Source organism: Chinchilla lanigera, unplaced genomic scaffold, assembly GCF_000276665.1.
Source record: "Chinchilla lanigera isolate Chin_1 unplaced genomic scaffold, ChiLan1.0 scaffold00014, whole genome shotgun sequence".
Taxonomy (NCBI): Eukaryota; Metazoa; Chordata; class Mammalia; order Rodentia; family Chinchillidae; genus Chinchilla; species Chinchilla lanigera.
In genome coordinates, this window is record NW_004955415.1 from 8,126,840 (window position 1) to 8,149,589 (window position 22,750).

General features: G+C 43.8%; 1 protein-coding gene across 3 annotated transcripts in view; it reads right to left on the bottom strand.

The window, feature by feature from the left end:
• Positions 1-22,131, bottom strand: part of Sh3rf2 (SH3 domain containing ring finger 2) — a 123,987-nt gene extending 101,856 nt beyond the window's left edge. The window contains exons 1-2 of one of the 3 annotated variants that reach the window (XM_005380683.2): positions 21,933-22,131; positions 20,348-20,830 (exon numbers count right to left, since the gene is read on the bottom strand). In XM_005380683.2, coding sequence (XP_005380740.1) covers positions 20,348-20,725 — 378 coding nt within the window. In that variant the 5' untranslated portion in view covers positions 20,726-20,830; positions 21,933-22,131. The remainder of the gene's footprint in view (positions 1-20,347; positions 20,831-21,932) is intronic. The other 2 variants (XM_005380684.2, XM_005380685.2) reach the window with 2 other exon arrangements.
• Between the last annotated feature and the right edge of the window lie 619 nt (positions 22,132-22,750).

Here is a 22,750-nt window from a genome sequence, read left to right on the forward strand (position 1 = left end):
GCACTTGCTCCGAAATGCACACAGGAGCAAAAGCAAGCTAATTGGTAGAGTTTTCATGGAAGATACCCTCAACTTCTCTGAGATTAAAAGCTTGGATAATGATTAAGGCTTTGGCTGCCAGTATCTTCCTCCTGAAAAGGACTTTCCTGAGAATGAAGTAGCATTAGGGGGAACAGAAAGAAAGATAAAGAATCAAAATGGTTGTGGATAATGGATCCTGTTTTGCCCAAGGTCCACCCTTCAAATTCCCAAGAAACTACCAATCCTCTCAGCTTACTGCCACCACCACTTAGAGCAGAAATTTTGCAAATTACAATTGAAAAGGTCTTCATACAGAGCAGATAAGCTGTGTAGACACAGGCAGACTTTTTTCTGGGAGATAAGTTGGTCTAATCAATACTAACATCTAACTGGGCTAAATTTTCTTCCTGGCTGAATTGATGGGCTCAAATCTACTACTGCAGTTAAAAGGGTAAAATTACTGTGATTATAGTATGTGGCCAAATGGCCTCTGGGACTTCTATTTTTTAGATCACAACAACTAAAATTCTTTTAACCACTCCTTATCATGATTATGTCCTGTATTCTAGGTATTTGAGACCTTGCATTCCAAAGAATCCTGAGATTGTTTATCTGCACCTAGAATCCTGAGTGCAGTCACTTTGTCCACCTTTGAAATTTTCCATATTTACAGCTCTCTCCCTCTCCCCGGGTGAGAAACAGACAGTAGTAGTCACAGAGGAGTCAAGAAATGCACCTTAGTGAGAAATGAGAGAAAATTCTGAAGAGTTACTACATCCTTACTTCTATTGCCAAGTCAGGGTGAGTAAGTCACAATTAAAGATGAACCCCTCAGTTTTCCCCACTACAAACTCTTTAGAATTGATTTGAAGCAAATAGAGGAAGATGGATGCGGGAAGGCAGTGGTCCCCAAACCATCGCACTGTGAAATAAATTGTACCCACATGTGTAGACATCACGTTGTCTGCCTAGTGTAAGAACGTGAAAGAGTAGATGGAACCAAAAATGTACAATAGATTTTGGGAAAGGGAAAGAAATTTCTCAAAAGAGGAAACAACTGGGATTAGGGAAAGGAGAAAAAGAAAGAAAGAAGGAAGGGAAAATCTAACTGTCTATGTGTCTATCTATCTATCTATCTATCTATGTAGAAGGATGGCTGGGATAATTGTACTGCTGATATCTCATGGTTTATTGAAAGGAACAGTTAACGCTTTATTTATTTTGACCAATTTTGCATGCTTATATCTGGTAATCTGAACAACTAATTTGGAGACAACAACATGCCATGTAACAACCATTTTTTTTTTTTTTTTTCTGGTTTTTCTCCGGTACCGGGAACCGAACTCACGACCTTGCTCTTGCCAGGCAGGTGCTTTTGCCGCTGAGCTAAATCCCCAGCCCCTAACAACCATTGTTGAATGCCTATCATCTTGTTTGGTGAAACTCTGTATCATTTATAACTTTTTGTTTTTATTTTTTATTCTCTTTAATGGTTTGATTAATCTTGCATTCTTACATCTGATAATCTGACCAACTTCAATGAAGATAAAAATATATAACAACCACTGTTAATCCCTCTCATTTTGTTCTGAAACCCTGTATCATTCTTATTGCTTTTGCTTTGTTTCGTTTTTGTCTATGTTGTTGGCATTTTGCTATTGTTCTTTTTTCAATATTCTCTTTAAAAGAAAAAAAAAAAAGAATGATATCAATTTGCCCTCTTCATTTTACCTCCCTCGGCAACTTTACAAGAGTCAAGCCTGAGTGATGTTCACCGTAGGAGTATGTGTTAACAAAACTAATTTCAGCATCTGTGTAAGAATTTCCATCAGTTGCTTGCTGCTATCAAATATCGCACTACCTGTGAAAACTCTTTGAGGCATTGCATTTTAAATTCCTGATCTGTTTTTCAATGAAACAGAATTGTATTTGCTAGCTGTCTTGCATATTGCGTTCTTTTTGATCCCAGTTTTGACCCTCCTAACATATCTTTAGTGTCAATAGCAATTTTACATCTTTTAAATATTCCTCCTAGGTACAAATCTCATTTTCTATTTCAGCAGACTTCCACTGGTAAAAATGTCAGGTTTCCATTTTTTCAGAAACATTATATTTCCTTTTCCTCCCTCACAAAAAGAAATTAGTTATACAAGTTAGACACAAGTGAGGCAGGTTAGTCTACCCTAACCACTTGGGAGGCTGAGGCAGGAGGATCATTGAGAGTTTGAGGCCAGCCTGGGCTACAAAGTGAGCTCAAGGCCAGCCTGAACTGCATAGCGAGACCCTGTCTCAAAAAGACAAAAAAAAAAAAAAAAGTTCAGAGAAAAAATATATTAGACATGAAGAAAGTAGAGAGACACAGGATTTTAGTTTCATCTTAATTTTGTCAGTAGTAGTCACAAAGAAGTCTTAGCAGTCTTAGAAGTCTTAGTCTGATTTAGAATCAGGCCTTATTTGTTAAGCTTCTGGACCATTTCAGTATAGCAGATGTTTACTAAGTGCCAGGCTTTGAATCCGGTGATCATGAAAGATTCTCTTCTTTTCTGGGGTGGCAAAGCTGGAACTGCGTAAGTCTGAGATCTTTGCTGCCATTTTTCTTGCAGCATCTATTTATGATTCTTTTGAATGACCTGCATCGGAATCCCTTTCTGTTTTTGAGAACTCACCCACCTTCTGTGTTTTGGTATGTGTTAGAATCTGCTTCAAAATTAGGTAGTTGAAAATGCCAGCTTTTTCAGTGGTGCTTTCAGCCTAGGATCTAGGCTTTGTCCATTAGATGTACCTGACTTGGATTTCAAAATGGGAGTTAGTGATTCAAACAGAGGACCCAGGAAGACTCTCCTTTCCTCTGTATGAGGGTGGTGGCTCCTAGATCAGGTTGATCTCCAACTGCAGCAACAGGTTAAGGGGCCAAGGGAGACCTTGTGCTCAGTGCCATGAAGGTCAGGCCTGGAAGCCAGCACTTGGTCTTTTGGGGAATTGTTCTTGGCAAAGGTGGCCCTCGGTTAGGCTTCCCAGCCCTCCCTGAAGTTCTGTGAACTGTCTAACATCCTTTTTATTCATTCTGCTTAAGATTTCGTTTCCTCTGCAGTGTCCTCTACTGCCTGCTGAGCACACTGGGGGATCCACTTTCTTCAGCCCACGTCATGGAGAAGGCGAATTGCAAATGGATAGAATGAGGGCAGTACAGCAGCTCCTCAGTACTCATGGTTATTGGTTCCGGGAGGTGTGATGAGTACCAAAACACAATGAGTACCAAACACATTGTTTTGGCTGGAAAGGTATCAAGCTATGAGGCAATCAACACAGACAAGTTATAGCTTGGGCCTCGAGTACCAAACAAACAAGCTAAGATGTGTCGAGTACTAAATTTGACTAGGCTTTAAAGCAGTTGAACACAAGGATATGACTACATTTGAAGAGGTGGAATCAAGGGAGAGGAGAGTGATCTTTCAGAAGTGTCTGGGCTTTTGGAGGCTTCTGAGAACAGGTCTACCTCCAAACTCCCCATTCTCTGAGCTACCGCGTTCCCACTTACAGTTAGGCTGGAGATGGCTTCTGGTACTTGCAACTGAATGAGTTCTGAGAAGCATAGAGGAATGCAAATTAATGTCAGATATCAAGAGCCTCCAAAATGTCCATCACCATTGATCTGGTAATCTTTCTACTCTCCTTTGGAGAGAAATGTTTAAAAGGCAAACAAACAAAACCAAACCAACAGAGTTGGCCAAATTGAGAGAATGGTGTTCTTGTGTACCAAGACCCATGGAGTACAGAGGCACTTGTTGACAATTCCATGCTCATTTTTTCATACTATTTGTGTTAGCATTAAAGATACTTTTATTACTGCCTTAGTTTTCTTCTGCCTCTCTGTAGCTTGTCCCTTGTGTTTTCTTTTGGAGTCTTGGGAAACTGCCCTTTGAGACTCAAAATTGGCAAAAACTGTGACAGCACAGAAATACTTAGTTGCTGTTCAGCTGCAACTGCAGTTGACTGAGAGCTGTGAAAGCGCCCTGCACAGGCCCTGTGGCAAAACGGCACACATGATCTAGATGTGCTCGTGTTTCACTTGGGCTTCCTCAGGATGCCCTCTCGTTTGGAGGCCTTTGACCTGAGCCCGAGAAGCTCACCACAATGTCTTAGGCACGAGGCAAGGAGAGATAGTGAAATACAAAGCGCCCGGACTGAGAATGAGGAAGCCTGGAGTTTTGTCCTTGCATGTGTTCACTGACCTTGGGAAAAGTCCATTCTTGTTAAACCTTATGCTCCACATGTGTATAATAAGGTATGGGGCCAGATGTTTTTTATAGCCCTTTTAGGTTCAGTGTTTTATGATTCCTTACCAGGTGGCATTTTTAAAGAAAGTTTGCTATGGGCTTGGTTTAGGACTGCCCTTGATGCAATACCCAGTCTGGATCAGGCCTCAGGCGGTCACAGGACGAATTTGCTTAGATGACCTCTCCTTGGAAGAAAACTTGTCCCCCAGTCTTTAGAGCCAAGTCTCCTGAGCCAGCTCCCCAAAGATGTGAATCTGGCTTCACCCAAATTATGCTCCAGCTGGAGGCAGCCAGAGGGCAGTCTGAGTTGACACAGGGGTAACCCCAGCCTTGCATGGTTCTATCCCACGTGAGATGCAATCGTTTGAAATGGATGTTACGATTTTCCTGAGGAAGAAACTGAGGTTCTGAGGGTCTGGTGATAGCTTGCTAGTGGGAGCTGACTCTGCAGACTTTTGGTGTTTTAATGCTTGTGATCTTCCCTCTGCCTGGTTATACTCCGCAGATGAACAGCACCAACATGAGGGGCGAGATGCACATTCAGAGGGTGTTACCAGGTAGTTTCCCTGACCCCTGTGGTACCGGGGATTGAACCTAGGGGCACTCTACCACGGGGCTATATCCCCAGCCTTTTTATTCTTTTTTTTTTTTTCCTTTGGTCTTTTTGAGACAGAGTTTCACCATGCACTTCAGGCTGGCTTTGAACTCACTTTGTAGCTGAGGCTGGCCTCAAACTCACAGTGATCCTCCTGCCTCAGTCCCCAAGTGCTGGGATTACAGGCATGAAACAGCACGTCTGGTTTATTTTATTTCAAGGGAGGGGGTTGCTAAGTCACTCACACTGGCCTACTTGTGATCCTTCTGCCTCAGCCTCCTGAGTAGCTAGGAGTACAGGTGTACAGCACCACACCTGGCTCTCAGTTTTAATGCAATAAGGTAGCACTTTCAGAGTACCAGCTTTGGCCAACTCTAGGTTTGTCATTTTTACTCTCTGTATGACCTTGAGCAAGATGATCTTTTTGAGCCCTTATCTGCTAACCACTAAAGTGAGGAATGAAGGTAATAGTACCTGCCTCATAGGCTGCAAGGGTTAAAAAGAATTGCTCAGCATATTAAGTTTTCAATAAGGGTAGTGATATGTAAAGAATGCAATTCACAGTAAACCCTATTGTTTCTAATTCCTAGTGTAGTCTTAAATCCATCCATTTCTCTTTATCACTGCTACCAGCTTGGTCTAGGTCACCTATCCAGAAGACCAGAATTGGCTATCTACTTCTGTTCTTGTCCCTCCAAAATTCATTGAACTGAAAATCAGGCTCATGATGTCCTCCGTAAGCCTGAAGTTAATTTTCTGCTCTTTACAGAGCTGCCTCCTCTCCTTCTTTGGATCCCAGCATAAAGAGGCTTAGAGAAATTTTCTTTGAACAACTGGATCAAAAATCTTTCCTTTTACCCTCTGTTATGGTTTATGTCTGTGTGTCCCCCCAAAGCCTCATGCGGGCATGGGGCAGGCTATTAGAGAATAATTGTGGGTGTGAGAGCTACACCCGCCCTGGGGTGGATAGTTTGCATATGTAAGGGAGAGGAAAAGAGTGCTTAAGGACATTCCTCCCCAATTCCGCCCTGGTGTGTGCTTGCAGCTTAGCTGTGTTCTGCCGCCCTGAGCTGTAGCTCTTTGCCATGTGCCAGTCTGCCCTATAATCTGCCAAGTATGGACTGAAACTTCCACGAACTGTAAGTGAAATAAACTTTTCCTTCCTTAATTTTGGGCATCAAGTATTTTGTCCCAGCAGTGAGAAAAAAGTAACCAAGACACCCTCCATGTCATACTCTTGTTTATAGTTTATTCAGCAGACATGTATCAAAGTTTGTAATTATTGTGCACATGTGATTTGTGATGCTTTAGTGCTCTTCTACCATCTCTTCAGAGTCCTTTACCATTTCTGGGCAATTTAGTTTATTTCCAATAGCCAGCACCTGCAATTTTGTTGGAAGTCTTCTTTTTTCTAGAATCTACTTTGCCCTTTGGGGCAGTTTTTAACCAATGACTGACAGGCATGGGGTACAGATACCCAAGATCTCTTACTTCTTGGTTAGAATAATTCTCAGATCTGAATTTTACAGTTTCCCAGAGTTTTCCCCAAAGGATTAAGCTTTGGTGCCTGCTTGGTAACTGGCTTTACAACACAGCTCCACTGGGCTCCCTTTCTTCCCTATCTGCTATCCGCACTGTCCTGACAGCATCCTTACTCATCCCAAATAATTCAGGAACACCCAGCCCTCTAAAGGACAACTTCTAAGGGGAACATAATATGACCATGGATTACTTTGTTATCTTTTTTACAAAACCAATTATTTAATTGAAGTGATACAAAAAAGGCAGTATAAGTGATAAAATTAAGGAAAGAATATCTAGACTGTTTGAAAAGATTGATAATAGGAGTAGGACACTTTATAAAATGCCATGTGAGAAATAAAATTCTTAAACTGCTTTTATCCAGGCAGTGTATGCTATATGTCTGTCTTGCTTGTGGTTGTACCCTCATGTCTATTTACTGTTCAGTGCTTACTGAGCACCAGACACAAAATCAGTAGAGATCTGTGTAATGAATGCATGCCAGTGGTTATTATCGTTTAAATGTGGATTTTCTTTCTTTCACTGAGTTTAGTTTAGGCCAGTAGCCTACATACACATGCAATGTGAAATGTTCCCACTGAAGTATAAACCACACACACACACACACACACACACACAACTCTAAATTTTTTCCCCTTAAGATGTTGTTTTAGCAAGGTTTGTTATGGCTACAGGCTCTTTACAGGAAAAAGATTTCAGGAAAGAGTCACTTAAGAATGTGGTAATTCTTCCTGCAAAGACCTGAAGCCCAGCATGGAGAGACCTCAGAGATGTTTTATGTGACAAAACCCCATCATACTTATTTGTGGTGATTTAAACAGAAAGCACCTGAATCACGGACCAGTGGAATATGACAGATGCTTGTGGCTATGCTTAGGATCTAGAATGGCCCCCAAAGGCCTCATGCGTTCAGAGGTGGGGCTTTTAGAAAGTGAGTGACCATGGGGGTGCCACGCTCATGTGTGGATTAACCTACTGAAGAGTTCAGAACTGAATATGCTTTTATGTAGGGGCTGGACAGAAGAGGCAGGTCGCTGGGGGTGTGGTCTGGAAGGTGCATCTTCCTGCCCCCCCCCCCCGCCTTCCCTCTCTGCTTCCTGGCTACCATAGGATGAGCAGCAGCCCAGGCCCTTCCACCAAGAGCTTTCTGCCTTGGAGCGTGCTGACCACAGAGTGAAAATGGGGCCAAAATAAACCTTTCCTCCTTTAAGTTGAGGGTGTTGGGTATTTTTTTTTTCCCCAGTGATGAGAAAGTGACTAAGACACTTGTGCAGAGAAAGTGGCAATAATAATCTAATAATAACAAAACCACTAACACGTGCTAAATGCATTTATGGGCAAATTCTCGAGCCAATTAATCCTCAGAACCAGGGTTAATGTTACTTGATGAGAAAACTGAGGCTCGGGGCGGCTAACTGACTTATCCGAAGGCATAGAAATGAGTAGAATTTGGATTTGAAGCTGGTGATTGTGACTTTAAAGCCCTTGCTTTTAACAGTCCTTCTATCTTGCCCCCGGGTCAAGAATTCTTAAAACCAGCTCATTTGGTGAAATAAGTGAATATTTTCTTCAGCCCAGAGAAAGTAGATATTAAAATAAGACTGAATTAGTTGGTGTCACATCACTGGGCCAAAATGCATTACTCCCACAATTTAAAGGAGAGGGTTAGTCTGGCTTGTAGTTTCAGTGGGTTCAGTCCATGGTTGCCTGGCTCCAAGGCAGAAATGGCATGGCAGAATCATATGGCATAGGAGAGCTGTTCACCACATGGCGGCCAGGAAGCAGAGAGAGAAGGGAGGAGCCAGGGACCAGAATACACACTTTCGGGTCACACGCCTAGTGACTGCCTCTTCTGACCTGGCCCCACCTCCGAACAGCACAGTCAGCTATGAACTCATGGATGGACTAAGCCACTGGTGAGTATAGTGCCCCCCCATGATCCAGTCACCCTACCTCTGAACAGGACGCTTTAGAGGGATATTTTAGATCAAAACCAGAACAAAGATGCAACCATCTTGAACTCCCTCAAAAAGCCATAGGTCCCATCAAAGAGGGGTCAAGTGTATTTTGTGTGGCTCAATTTCAAGAAGACTTTTCTGATATTCCTATTAAGAGGTGGAGGGAATACAGTGTGTTCAGGCCCCAGACATCTGAATGCATCATTTATGTGGACCTTTCTGGGAAGCTAAAGAGAGGACTGAGTAGTGGGAGAGATGGACGGCTGGCTTGGAGCGTACTAAAAAATCTCTTGCAGATTCTAAACTATAAAGGAATTAGGAGAGTCATACAGCCCCTGACATGTGGCTGGCACTATCTAGTTTTGGAGTGCCAATATTTCAACTAGTAATGTGACTTGAGAGAAATTCACTTGTGTCACATTAAGTGAAAAAGATATCAGTTTTGCATATTCTTTGCTTAGGGAAGGCACAGCTATGTTACTGTAAGATGGACTCACATACTGTGATGGTCCAGAACATGGGCTTGAAGTCAGTCTATGCTGGGGGCTATGGGTAAGCTACCTGCTTCTCCCAAGCTTCCATTTTCTTATCTGTAAAAGGAAGTTGCTCTTGGTTACATAAACTTTTGAGGGTAAAGTATTTAGCACAGAACCTTGAACACTGTAAATGCTCAAAAAATGGTAACTTTTCTCAGAAAACTTTTAAATTTACATTTTTCCTTTAAAAGCACAAATGAAAATATTTTTGTGTTTGCTGCATACTCTGTAAAATATGAATAAGGGCCATCACATATTTGGAATGCTTGGCTCTTGAGACGCAGAGAATTTGGGCCTCTCCCCATAGTCACGGTAATTGCTAATATTTATTAAGCACTCAGGTGCATTTCATGTTATATAGTTTTCTGTTAAGGTAGAATGTCAGCTTCTTCTCTTCCCCACCTATCATGGACCGTTTTGCTTATCCAGATGGCAGGTTTCTGTAAGGAGTGGAATATAAATATTTTGTTCTGACTGTTTATGTTACAAGAAAAGCAGACCAATTCTAGACCAGAGCTTGTCACAGCCTCTGATAAAATATCTCCCCCAAATATCTTCCCTTGCACATATAGTTTCTGATTGGTTCCCTTCCTGCTCTCCTCCTCCCTGGTGTTTGTTTTCTTCTCAATCTCACGTACCCTTTCTGCCTTTCTTCTTTTCTACCCTCCTCTTACTGAATGTCTTCCTTTCTTGTCTCCCTCTCTGTTCATGTAGATTTATTTCTGTAACTTAAATCCTTAAAGTTCTTACCACACAGTGCCTAGTTAAAATACAGTGTATCATTAATATGGAGCTGGATTTAGTGAGGACGAAGAAGCTTATCAATGAGATTAAAATAGTGATTTGGATGCCAACAGGAACTGACCAGCAATGGCAGATAGTGTGGGGCTTCATGGGCTTCCAAAGAAACATCTCATTTGTGTGTGTCACTTTGACTGATCTGATCAGAGTTCAGTCCTTGGATTTAGGCAGACCTGGGTGAAGTCTTAGCTCTTCTATTTTCTAGCAGTTTTCTCATCAGTGACATAGGAAAGTACCATAGACCTCCAAAAATTGGTGGAAGGATTAAAGGAAAACATGTTCATTTTGTATAGTGTCCAGCACATGGTATATGCTACATGATAGTAGTAATTGTTAGGTGATTAACAATGATCTCGACCTTCTTTCTTGCTTCTTTTTTTCCTGGTGCCTCCCTCCTTGCCTAAGCAAGCAGAAAAATCACTCCACTTGATTAGTGTGCTAATTGCTCAGGTCTTGGGGTAGCAAATGGAGTGGAGGACGCTGGGAAAGCCAAAAACCTGTCTCAACTACAAAGATTGATGATTGTGGAAAAAGTACTAGTCTTTCAAAGCCTTCAAGAAACAAAAATAAGCCAATAAAAAGAAAAGTGTTAATTGCAAACCCTTTTCCTTTCTAAAACAAAAGAAAGTCAAAGCAAGAGATGGATTTTTTTTCCCCTGAAAAGGTAGGCTTTGGCAACTTGGACTTCTTTTACAACCTCTCAGTGGAAGAGAGCACTGCTTTTCCACCCACTCCTCTCTCATCCTGTTGCTCATTCCTTTAAGCATAGAGCCACTCTACTAGGGTTTCTTTCTTCCAAAGGAATTCTCCACCCCAAGGAGATATTTGGAACCTGAAAGATTATCTCTCTTGCTTTTCCAAAAAGGACCCTTCCATTTCTCTGCCATTCTCATTTATTAAACAAAATTCCCAAATAAGATTTATTGTCCCCTCGCCTTTCTCATATCCAGCCAGCTTGTTAAAATTACAGATAAACACCCCTCCTGAACACAGCCCTACAGGGTTCTATTCCTGCTCTGTTCCCAGTGATTCTGCCACATTGCCTTGGCAACCAATTAAAATACTTTCATGTGTACACCGATACAATTCTGAATTCTGCAAGAACCAGGGCAACCTGTTCAGAAGGCTTCAGCATGCCAGAAGGATTGGGGTTATCTTTGCAATCTAGCTCCAGTCTAGTTTGACTTTTAACCTCCCAATTACCTCTAAATCCCCTGTGAGGACCTGTGTGGTATTCCTAACATGCCTGGCCTTCAGTCAAGAAGCTCCCTTGTCAACCAGACAGGGGCTCGTAGGGATCCCACAGACAAAAATGACTGGTACTTTTCTTCCAGCTTCTTCCTTGAGGCTGGTGACTCTGAGTGCGGTTTCCTGCAATAAGGCAAACATCATGCACTGTATAATTAAATCTGTAATGAGGGCTGGTTGAATTTCAGGCACTGTTCTAGGTACAGAGGAGGACCAGACACTTCTTTATCCCTGGTGCTTATGATCCAGTAGGAAGAGACATGAGCACACCTGCTGTGCAGCCTGACGTATACTGTGCAAGCTGGAGGGAAGCCCCGGAACCTGACAAGGAACCTAAGGCTGACCTGACTGCCCAGAAGAAGGAAGGCTACTGTGAGATCTGAGAAGGGACTGCAGTCAGCTGCATGGGGCTGGTTTCCTGATGGGAACAGCATAGGAAAACAGCAGTTTGTAAGATGAACCTACCCAGACAAGTACAAGCAGACAGTTGACCTTACCAGAAGCTTATGTGGTGCCAGGCCCCGTGTTAAGCATGTTAGGTGTAATCTTATTAAATCTTCCCAATGATCCTGCGAGGTGAGTGTTACTATTTGCAGTCTGTAGCAGCGACACTCAGCATCACTAAGTAACTTATCCAGAAGCAACACACATGAATGCAGAGCCTTTCTTCTAAATCACATTACTGTGTTTACCACATTCAGTTATATTGTTGGAAGGCTAATGAGACGCATTAGAAAACTGGAGTACAGGGGCTGGGGATTTAGCTCAGCGGCAAAGCGTCTGCCTGGCAAGCGCAAGGTCGTGAGTTCGGTTCCCGGTACCGGAGAAAAGCCAAAAAGAAAACTGGAGTACATATTTTTAAAATGACACTTAAACATCTATTCCTCGTCTTCAGAAGTAATTAAAATAAACATACAGACAAATATATATGCACACACCTTGTGCTGGTGGAAGAGAAGATACGAGTTATTGTTTAATGGGTCTAGAATTTCAGTTTGAGAGGATGAAAACGTTCTGGAGATGGGTAATGATGATGGTTGTACAATGATGCGAATTATGTAATGCCACTTAGGAAAGGCTAAAATGATAGACTTTATGCTGTGTGTATTTCACCATAAAAAGTAGTTGTTTAAAAAATGGTCAAGGTAGGGGAGTGGCAGCATGAGAGGTGGAGGCCCCATTGCTTCCTATCTGCAGTCTTGGCTTCCCTGCATTGTGGAAGTCAGGCCAATCCAGTTCACAACTCTGGGACAAATTCTTTACAGCATCTTTCTTTCTTTCACTGGTCTCCCTGTCAATTAACTCATGATAAAGAGTTTCTCTTAAGATCAAAGGAGCACATGCGGAATTTGTGGTGCATGACTCAGGAGGTTAGCTTTATACAGAGTGGCATTTTCTATCTTCTTTGGCTTAGTGATTCACGAGCCCAGTAATTTTGAACCTGGCCCACTGTGTTTTTCAGAGTGGTATTTATCACCTAAAAAGATATTTAATGAAGTTATTCATGTCACCACATGCTTTAAGCCAAATATAGTGTGCTGCTCTTTCTCCACATAGCTCTGTAATAGCTCAGTTCATGAAGGGCTCATTTCTGCACCATGAAGAGTTACTTCATGAGTCTGTGAAGTCTACCAGAGACAGGGATATTTTTGTTTTCTATACTTCTACCCCAGAACACAGTTTGGCTTCCTCATCTGAGTTAGGCTGTGGGTTAGGTACCTCGGGCAGAGGATAGCAAGACAAGACAAGTTGTATTGGTGCCTGGAAAAAAGATCAGAGAAATGACAATGATCTGAGATGAACTCCTCTACTCTCTGAGTCCTGGAGCCTGAGCCCATGACCATCCGTGGTGTGAGTCTCCAAGATAGCACCTGGCACAGTCAGTGCTCTGGCTTTTAAGTTGGGGGGTCTGGGGCAGTGTGACACTGGGAACTGACACAAACTCAGGTTGTAGGAAGCTGCTCACGGCCGCAGGCCTTGTCTTTCCTTGTCTGCCTCCTACCACTCACTCTGGGTGTCCTGGCTGGCATTTATGCGTACTGGAGTTGTCAGGTAAGCCGAACATTTATTACAGAAGAATGGCTCTGTCTGCCGGTGAGGTGAGACTGCTCTTCAGCTACCCAGTAAGCTCAGCCACGCACTTGGAGCAGAGATATCTTGTTTGGCTGCCCTGACTCCACCAAGTAGCTGTAGACACAGCCGATAGGCCCCACGATGGCACATGACCAATTGGCACGATGGCTGCCGGAGAGACTTTATTACAGAGAGCAGTTGACATACATCTTCCAGGGAGTATCTGGTCATGCTGATAAGAAGGCAAGTATCTAGTCACCCTATCTCTTCTACATCTGTTTCTCTCTCCCTCTCCTCCCACTTGTGTTCTAATTCGACACATCCCTGTGGTGTCGTAGCACCGTCGTGCCCAGCACAGACCCTGGTTTTCATCCCTTGAATATATCCTTCACAACCCTTAAAACTATTTTTTAAGGGGCTGGGGATTTAGCTCAGCGGCAAAAGCGCCTGCCTGGCAAGCGCAAGGTCGTGAGTTCGGTTCCCGGTACCGGAGAAAAACCAAAAAAAAAAAAAAAACAAAAAAAACCTATTTTTTAAAGAAAGTTTCTTTTTATTGACTGACCAAGATTCATTTCTTTCCAACTGAATTACCTCACCACCTAGCATTCTCATATACCATGATTTCCTGAGACTAAGAGGTCTTTGTTTTAATCAACCTTAACGTTATAATTTATTTCACAAAAGATACACATTGTAACTGCACAGCTTGATAAATTTCAGCAAACCTACATGCTATCACATAAAACATCTCCATTACTCCCCAAATCACTACCGTTTGTAGTTTTTTTCTGGAATTTTACATAAGTGGGATGAGGTAATGTGTACTCTTTAGTAAGAGACTTCTTTTTTCACATCTCAACATTTCTAAAAATGGATGTGTCATGCAGCAAGCATGTAACACGGTATTGTTTTTCCAGTAAGAGCCATAACTAAGCAGAAAATATATCTATAATGAATACTATCTTACAATCAGCATCACTATTTCTGACATATAAATGTGTATATATGTACACACCTGTGTATCCATGCATGCTGAATAGTTGGATCACAGACTAGCCTGAGTTGGACACTTAGCACTGGGAGAGTGAAATCTGTACTTCACTCTGAAGTTACCATAGCAGTGCCTCTAGCTGGAAATCGGTAGGAACTAAATAAATACTGCAGAGGATGGTGATAGCAAGTTTCAGAGTTGTCTAAAAATATCTTTTGAGTTACAACTAAGCATATTAAGTCCAAGACAGCACTTCCAAAATATTGTCCCATGGACAGTTAATCTTATTAAGGTGCTGACAAGACAGAGGAGAGAAGGGTGCCAGTGTCACTGAAATGTGGGCGATGTTTCTTATCATAATCTTCTGCTTAGAGGTTCCCAATTTATTAGCATGCTATAAGTTTCAGAAAAGCCCTGTAATATTCTTAGGAGAAATTTTTAGCTTTGTTTTAATGTCAGGTTTATTTGCCCCTGAAGCTTTCCCAATAGGCGAGGGTAAAAGAATGGGAAGAAAGGGAGAAGAACTTGAGTAGAGTCATATCTGAGCTGGTCTCAGGGAGGCCCAAATCCACGTCATGACACCTGGAATGGGCCCGATGAGGAGGCACCTCATGAGTCATGGGCTGAGCAAGTTCTTCCCTCTCTGCAAAATCTCTCTCCAGTGTGAAGGGACAAGTGGGCAGACAAGAGGGAAAGGAAAGCAACAGAAACACACGCATGGTAATCCCATAGATATGTGCCCAGTGCTAGTGGTCGGTCACTGAGATTGAGTAAAAAAAAAAAAACCACATGCCCCACCCATCTATCTCAGAGCTCAGGCCATCCCGCGGAAAAGAGCTGTGGTGTTTGGCCAGACACCTTTAGCCAACGAGAAAACTGAAGCAGGTCAATAGAGTATTTGGCTTCAGTAAAACAGGGCGGAACCCACCTGCAGGATTACGTTGGTTATCTAAATGATGGCAAAGTCCTTCCCTGAAACGGCTTTCACTCAGCACACAAAGATGAAAAAATACGAGTGTGCTGGTGAAGAAGGCAAGACTAGGAGAAGTGTGCAAGAGTTCTCTTTCACTTTCCAATATTATTTAAAAAATTATCATGTGGTAAAATTAAGCAAAGTCAATGAAGCTGGAAAAGTGGACCAGGTTCTTGCTTTGCATATGTTTTTTCTTTGACCTGGCTGTTTAGGGGAAGTGAAGCGAGGGCGTTTTCTTTCTGTGTGTATTTCTATGCATTTAAATGTATATATAGCTTCATCTATCTACGACCACAAGCCGGAGGCAGAGCAGTGCCCTTACCCCATAAAACTCCCTCGTGCTGCTCCTGTGTGCTTACATCCCCCCACCCCTCAACGTATAGCCTCTGGCAACTGCTGATGTGTTTTCTGTCACTATTGTTTTGTCTTTTCAAGAACTCCCTTCCCTTTTGTTAATTCCCTGAATCACCTTTGCTTAATTTTTTAAAATGGGCGCCTCTGAATATTTATGCATCGTGCACAAGAAACTCTAACTCCGGCTGACGTTCTCCTCTATTGACTGTTTTGTTGTTAACTGCTGCTAACATTTGTAAGCACTTATTACGCACCAGACACATGCACTAAGCTCTTCATACGCATTACCTCGCAGAACCCCACAGTAGCCTCATGGACTATCTCCATGTCACAAATATGGAAACCAAAGGCCAGAGAAGTTAAGGGGTTGTCCAAACCCTCACAGATAACAAAGGATTGAAACCCAGCCCAAATACAGCTCCTTTTGACTCTAAATCCTTACACATTTACAATTCCCAATACAAGGGAGGAGGAGATTATGACTAGAAAAGTGGTGCATTGAGAGAGGTTGGCAGTGGTGCCAATTTGGGGCCATATGGTTTTTAAAAACATTTGCAAATGTGTGTGACGCTGGAGAATCACCTAGGTCTCCTGACTTCTCAACCTCCGCCTTTACCTTTCTGTCTTCCCCCACCTGTCACATATGGTCCGTGCTGTCCCAGGTGGCATCTGCCTGCTGTTTTCAGGGGCGAGGATGATTTGAATTCCCCTGCAAATTTAGCAAAAACCACCACCTATATCACAGCTCTCTCTGAGAATGCAACATCAGAGCCCAGGAAGGGGCTGGACCACCTGCTGGTTTCTACTTCGCCTCAATTCCCTAAAGTGCTTTCTGACCTCATTTTCTCTCCTCGGTTGCTTGCAACACCTGCCGAAAAAGTTTCTAGGACACAGCCACCTGGTCTGCGTGCTGGCGGTGGCAGGTGTGTTCTTGCTGATACGTGGTAAGACAAAGGTGTATGTGATTAGCATGACACTTAACAATGTAGGAAGAAAGCCTAGCCCCACAAGACTCAGGCTGGCGACACTGTGGAGGGGAATAGAATGTGAGGCAGGAGAAAAGGAAAGATGGAAAAGTTAGTGAAGATCAATGATGCCGGGAAAGTGAACCAGATTTTTGCTTTGTGTGTGGTTTTTCTTCGAACTGTCTGTTTGGGCAAGTGAATCGAGAGTCTTGTTCTAGAGTTAACTCCTTGCTCCTTAAGGATCCCAGAAGGCAGATACAAAGCAAGCACATCCTGGGAAGAGTCACATACCTGAAATACGGTGCTAGGTGATTTGGAGGGAAACAAAGCAAGCAAGAAGCCAGGGTACCAAGGGTCATCTCAGGGTGGCATGTGATTTGCAAGGGGGTGAAAGAGGGCATTTAACTTAGAAAGTGTTGAGTCACTTCAGTAACAATCACAGCTTACATTTATTGAGTGCTTAATATGAACCAGTGTAGAACTAATTGACATGAATCATCTCATTTATTCCTCACAGCAACCGTCTGAGGGAGGCAGTACTATTATCTTCAATTTACAGATGGAGAATCGGATGCCCTGAAATTTTAGCGACTCATGCAAAGTACTCAACTATTGAGGGGCAGAATCAGGTTTTGAATTTTGATATTTCTCAGAACTAAGCCTATAGAGTCTTTTTTTTTTTTTTTTGTCTTTTCTTCCGGTACCAGGAATCGAACTCATGACCTTGTGCTTGCCAGGCAAGAGCTTTGCCGCTGAGCTAAAATCCCAGCCCCGCCTATAGAGTCTTAGCTTCTCTGCTTTACTGCCTGTCCTAATTCAGAAATATTACTAAAGTGTAGCAGAATGAAGAGGAAAAGAGATCAATGATTCAGGAACTCAGGATCCTCCGGAAGGCTTGCAAAGTTCCTTTGGAACTTTGCACCATGGGAAGGAATAAGAGCCAGTGGGGTTTGTAGTATGAGAGGTCCTCTAGTCTGTTGATCTTGCTTGTTGGCTTGAAGTAATTGCATGCTGTAAAAACCTGCAACCATTTCTCAAGTTTTCTTTTTACACAATCAGCTTGGGAGGGATTTAGACGTGTAGGTACAATGGGCTAATTTTCCTCTGTCTGGGGTTGGCACCATGAGGTGTGACTGTTGGTCCCACCTTAGCATACTGATTGGCACAGGATGCATCAGACCTCTTTGAGCCAATGAAAAGATCTTGATGAGCTTGTTTTTCAGATGAGACTAGGTGAAGAGAACAGAATTTGGTTTCAAAAAGCTCACAGACAGGAAGTTAAATGAACTCTTTCAGAGTGCCAGGTTATCAGTGAGTCCCCTGAAACAGGTGTTTTATAAAGTGGTACCCTGCAACAACAGGTTATTTATACTCTTTTAGGGGAGCACTTTATACTTAGTATTATTCTGGCCCGAACTCATCACAGACTCAAGTTTAATAATAATACCTATCACACACTCCTGCAAGGGCCACAACTCCTTCTGTGTTTTGTAGAATGCCTCACATATGGCAGGGCACAATAAACAGCCAAAATAATGTTTACTATGATAGTGATCTTCCAAATGCCTTTCATCTGAGGCTCTCAAAGTGTCTTGCAAACACTAATTAGTTAAGCCTCACAGTGCCTCTCTGTTTTACAATACATTTTCCCATTTTACAGAATTTTAAATTGAGACCTAGCAACCTTAAGTGGCTTGCCCAAAGTCATAGAGTAACTTTAAATTGATGATAATGATGATGCTTTGTGTTTACTTGGCAGGTGTTTTCTAAGGTGATATGGTATGTTGTAAAGACAGTTTCCACACTGTCCTGGAGCCAGGTGAGTGGCAAGTATTCCTAGCTATTAGCTACATTGGATAAACTGAAGTAGAAAGGGCAAGTAATTTGGGAAGATTTGACTGACGTTACAGAGTCCACTGCTTTGACTTTCGGAGCAGGGTGTGGCATCCAGGGCATTCTCAGTTCTTGTACTTTAGGGACTACATGGCTGCTTTCACACTTACAGGAAAGACATTTGCATTTTTAGCAGTAGAAGCACATTGCAGAACGATGCCATGCTTCCATCTAAGGATGGATTTGCTCATCTTCCCATTGAGAGAAGCAGAGGGAAGAGGTGAACCTTTTAAGAAAGGATCGTTCAAGGCACTGGAGGTGGTGGGGTGAGGAGGCCAGTCCACTCTTCTCTCGTATGTCTTTACTAATCCAGGCCCTCCCTGAAAGCAGGGCCCCTTAAGAGCTTGGTTCCATGTTTCAGCCTTGGTTCAGAAGCGTGGTGGATGGGAGTAGATGCATCCCCAGCACCTTAGTCTGATGTTACAAGTCCCTGTAGAAGAGCTGTAAGGACACCCAGTATTTTATGGCTTTTTCTTATATACGGCCCCCTCTTATCTCAACCTTCTCTCCCAGGAGGGCCCTTTAACTCCACTGCGGCTCCAAAACTTGCTACCTTTTCTTAATCAAACAGCCACAGCAAAATCCCAAGAAAAGAATGCAAGGCTGATAAAAGGCTCACCTCCCTGGGTGAGTAATGATACTCTTGAAAGGCAAGTCAGATTTTGCAGGGAGGGGTTGTGAAGTCTTAGGAATTCAAGGGGGATTTACTGACCCGGAGTTAGAGCCCTTCTGTCTATACCCAAGGCACATTCGAGAAAAGCTTGCTCCCCACCCCCACTCTGCCTCGGCAAGCCTGTGGATTTCTGATTGATGACTAGGCCAGAGCTCATGGAGAGATGTAAGGAGAAGGGCCAAGCCCTTTTTTGGAATGTGTTCACATGCACAAGCACAACAGCAATAAAAAAATCTGCAGTGAAGAAATCACACCAGTGTCTCATTTCTTCCCGCTCTCATTTTTGAATGTTTACACACTTCCCTACCACATGGGTGCCTTCAAGGTTCAGCGAATCCATGCAGAGCTGAACTCTCAGAGGGAAAACTTCAGAAACTTGTGTTGAATGCATTTCACAAGCCTCTTCCAGTCTGAGGAAGGGGTCTTGTCTGTGCAAACTCACCCACTGCTCCTCTTCTGAGCAGAGCTGTGGGGACCCCGATGCCAGTATCAAAGCTTGCTATAGGCAAGACTTGAAAGAATGCAATTTTGACTTTGTAGGTATGCCAACAACCCAAGTCATGGTTTTCTGTGTCCACTTTGGTACACTGACTCCAGAGCTGACGGTGCACATAATCCTACTGGACCCACATCTTTCTCTTGGAATGTGCTCCTGAGATGCATCCCACATAAACCGCACCACGAAGTCAGACCAAGTCCTCAGGATGTGCTTGCAAGGCCAGGTAGATTCACACTACCCAAACACAAAAGGCATGACTAGTAATCGTCCATGTGGCTTGACCAGGTCTGTTTGTGTTCTAATTGCAGCATCTGATGTGTATTTTGTTTATCTTATAAAGTGAGGTGCATGTTCAGGGCTCCTATACAAATAGGTTATATTTCATAGACCAGCCTTGGCTATCAATCAGTCCACCCACACAGACGCTTCCCTTCCGCCTGATCTCGGGAGTCAAGTATCTTGATAGCCTTGAACAGATTACGAATGAATGTTGCCATAATAATGCTTTATGACTAGGGGTAAAAAGACAGATTTGGGTAAAATTCAATCAATCCTTGACATTTGGAAACTTCTCAGAGATCTGAAAAGCAACCAGTCGTTGGATTTGTTTTCTTTCTTTATCTCACACCCCAGGCATTTCCTGCGTACTGGTTTGGCTTCAGAGCAACAGGAGTCAAAGACCAAAACCCTAATCTAAAAACCTTTTCCTGTTCTACTACCACTGTACAAGAACTAATTAGAACCTAGGAAGCTTTAGAAGTTTTAAGAAAAACTCAGTAGGCAGGTTCAGGGTTCTGCCGCGTTTCACTAATGTGATTGCTGCTCTCAGAGACTGAGCTCTGGGGAATCCCTGGTGGTGGTCTAAAGGTAGCTCAGAGAAGACTGCCCCTAGCTCCCGATGCACACACGCCAAGTAGACCCGATATTAACAAGGAAGCTCTTTCTTACCCCATCCATGTGGATTCTGATGTTGGGCACCAGCCGGAAAGAGCTGGTCTGTAGACTTCTGGGGCTGGTCCTGCTCTTCCTGCTATCCTGAGAGGTCAGCACTCCAGGCCTGCGGAGGGAGCCCCCTCTCCAGGAGCTCTGTCCTGAGCGCACGCCATCCAGGAGACGCACCAGCAGCAGGTTGGCCGGCAGTGCCTCGATACTGCAAAACACCAGCGTTCTGCATTCGGGGCACCTCAGCTCCTTGTGGGCCTTGAAAATCCTCTGAAGACATGGCTTGCAGAAGGTGTGCTGGCAAGGGAGGACTTTGGCTGTGACATCAAGCTTTTCGAAGCACACAGGGCACTCCAGAAGATCAAGTAACGTCAGATCATCCATTTTATTTTAAAGCTCTAGTCCCGTCCTGAAGGAGTGGGTTCCACATCGTAGGGGCAGCTGAGCTGAGGGCCAGAGCCAGTCTCTGGAGAGAGTCAGAAATCCTGCCTGTTTGAAGGAGGAAAGAAGCAAAGAAAAAAATGTGACTGCTCTGAGAGGTGTATCCCACCTACACTGAGGCAGTGTCTCATGAGGCAGTTTGCAAGTACTTTGCTTCCGGAACTCAAGTTCCAAATGACTCATTCTGATTCAGTGCTAGCAGGTATAAGACTCAACTCGGGCCTACTGCGAGGATCAGAGGGAACATTCAGCACAGTGACTGATAACTCCTTGCCTCTGCCCGGACGGCAGAGCAGGGTGACAAAACTGGCCCGTGGAAGTGACTGCACTCTTGTCTACCAGCTGGGAGCTGGAAGGAGTCCTTCTCCCCCCACCTGGGGAGAGCGCTCAGATCGTCCCTCTCAATCCTCAAATCTAAGCTCGCTCAGAACATCATTTCTGTGACACTCTCTAGCTTTCCTCCTGCCCTCCCTGGATTTAAGTTTGTCTACTATCTGTATCCCACGCAGACAAGTTCAAATAAGTTGATCTGAACTGCATGTGGATGTAGAATTATGCCCTTTGCAATGTGTCTTCCTCTACTACTTTGTTATAGCAATATATTAGAAAAACTCCTACTAGAAACCCCTTTTCAAATATTGTTTTGCCTTAATTATAGGCTGGGGCACTTGAAGCTTTGAATCTCAATCCTCCCCCCCCCCCCCCCCCCCCCGTTTATCTTAGCCTCAGAGACAATCTTCCTCCCACAAGGCAGAGTCGTGCAGCCTGTTTTGTTGCTTTGACAGTTGCCCCCAGTTTCACCTGAAGCGGATAGGAACTTCGTACTACGGGTCCCAATCTAAAAACCGAGCAGAAGCAGCACGTAAGGTGGGGAGTGTGTGCGGTCGGAAATCAATCCTTGTTTCTGAAAGTTTCCTTCTGAGTGTCTGCAGCCCAGCCTCCACTTAGAAAAGTCTCCTGGGAAGAAGTCAGTTGGCCCCTCAGGGAGCGGGTGAGAGCTTGGGTGACCCGAGGAAGCCAAGCGGGAGGCTGGGCAGGAGCGCCAGGAGCGCTCAGCAAGCAGGGCAGACGCGACACGCGAGGACCCGAGGACGCGAGTCCTCTCCGAACCTGTCAGCGCCAGCTGCTGCGGAGGCGCGGGGCTACTAACCTTGTGCCCGTGACCCCTGCGAGCTCAGCTCAGCTCTGCTGGGTCGTCGGCTCTTCGGTGCGCTCCTCCAGCTGGCTTCCTTTCCCTGACGGCTGCCTCCTCCGCGGCCCTCCAAACTTTAACAACGCCGCCGCCGAGTTCCACTCTTTTCAAGGGATCCTCTTACCCAGCCCCGTTAACACCTTCACCGCCGGCCGCCTCCTGCCAGCCGGCTCTTCCTTGCTCTCGCCCTGTCCTGCTGATCCTTCCTGCGCCACACGGAGTCCGGCGCGGTGAAAAGGCTGTCAGAGGCAAAGTATGCCGTCAGCCCCTACGGCTAAGAATTTACAAAGTTTGTATTTCCCTTTTCCCCATTTTTCCTACCTAACAAGTTGAAGCATCCCCGGTTATGAACATGCCAAAGTGATTGTGTTTATTTTACTTTTTTTATTTTAAAGAGAGTAGTACATGAGACACAAACAAAAAAATAGAACAGTAGCAGCATACCAGTATCATGAACATAAACAAAACAAAGCAAGAACAAGTGATACAGGGTCTCAAGACAAATTAATATGAATCAACAGTGGTTGTTACATTGCATATCGCCATCCTCAACTACATTGCCCAGATTATCAGATGTAAGAGTAAGAGATTGCTCAAACCACTAAAGAGATTGTGTTTATTTTAAACGTGTTTAAGGATAAGCCAACCACTTAGGGAATGCTGCATCTTAAAACCATAGTCAGTTCCTAAATTTAGACTTGAGAACCCTGCTGACCTTTTGACTTAGTCTCGTTGAAAAAAAGTACTGCATACATACACAGACTTGAAAAATCAAA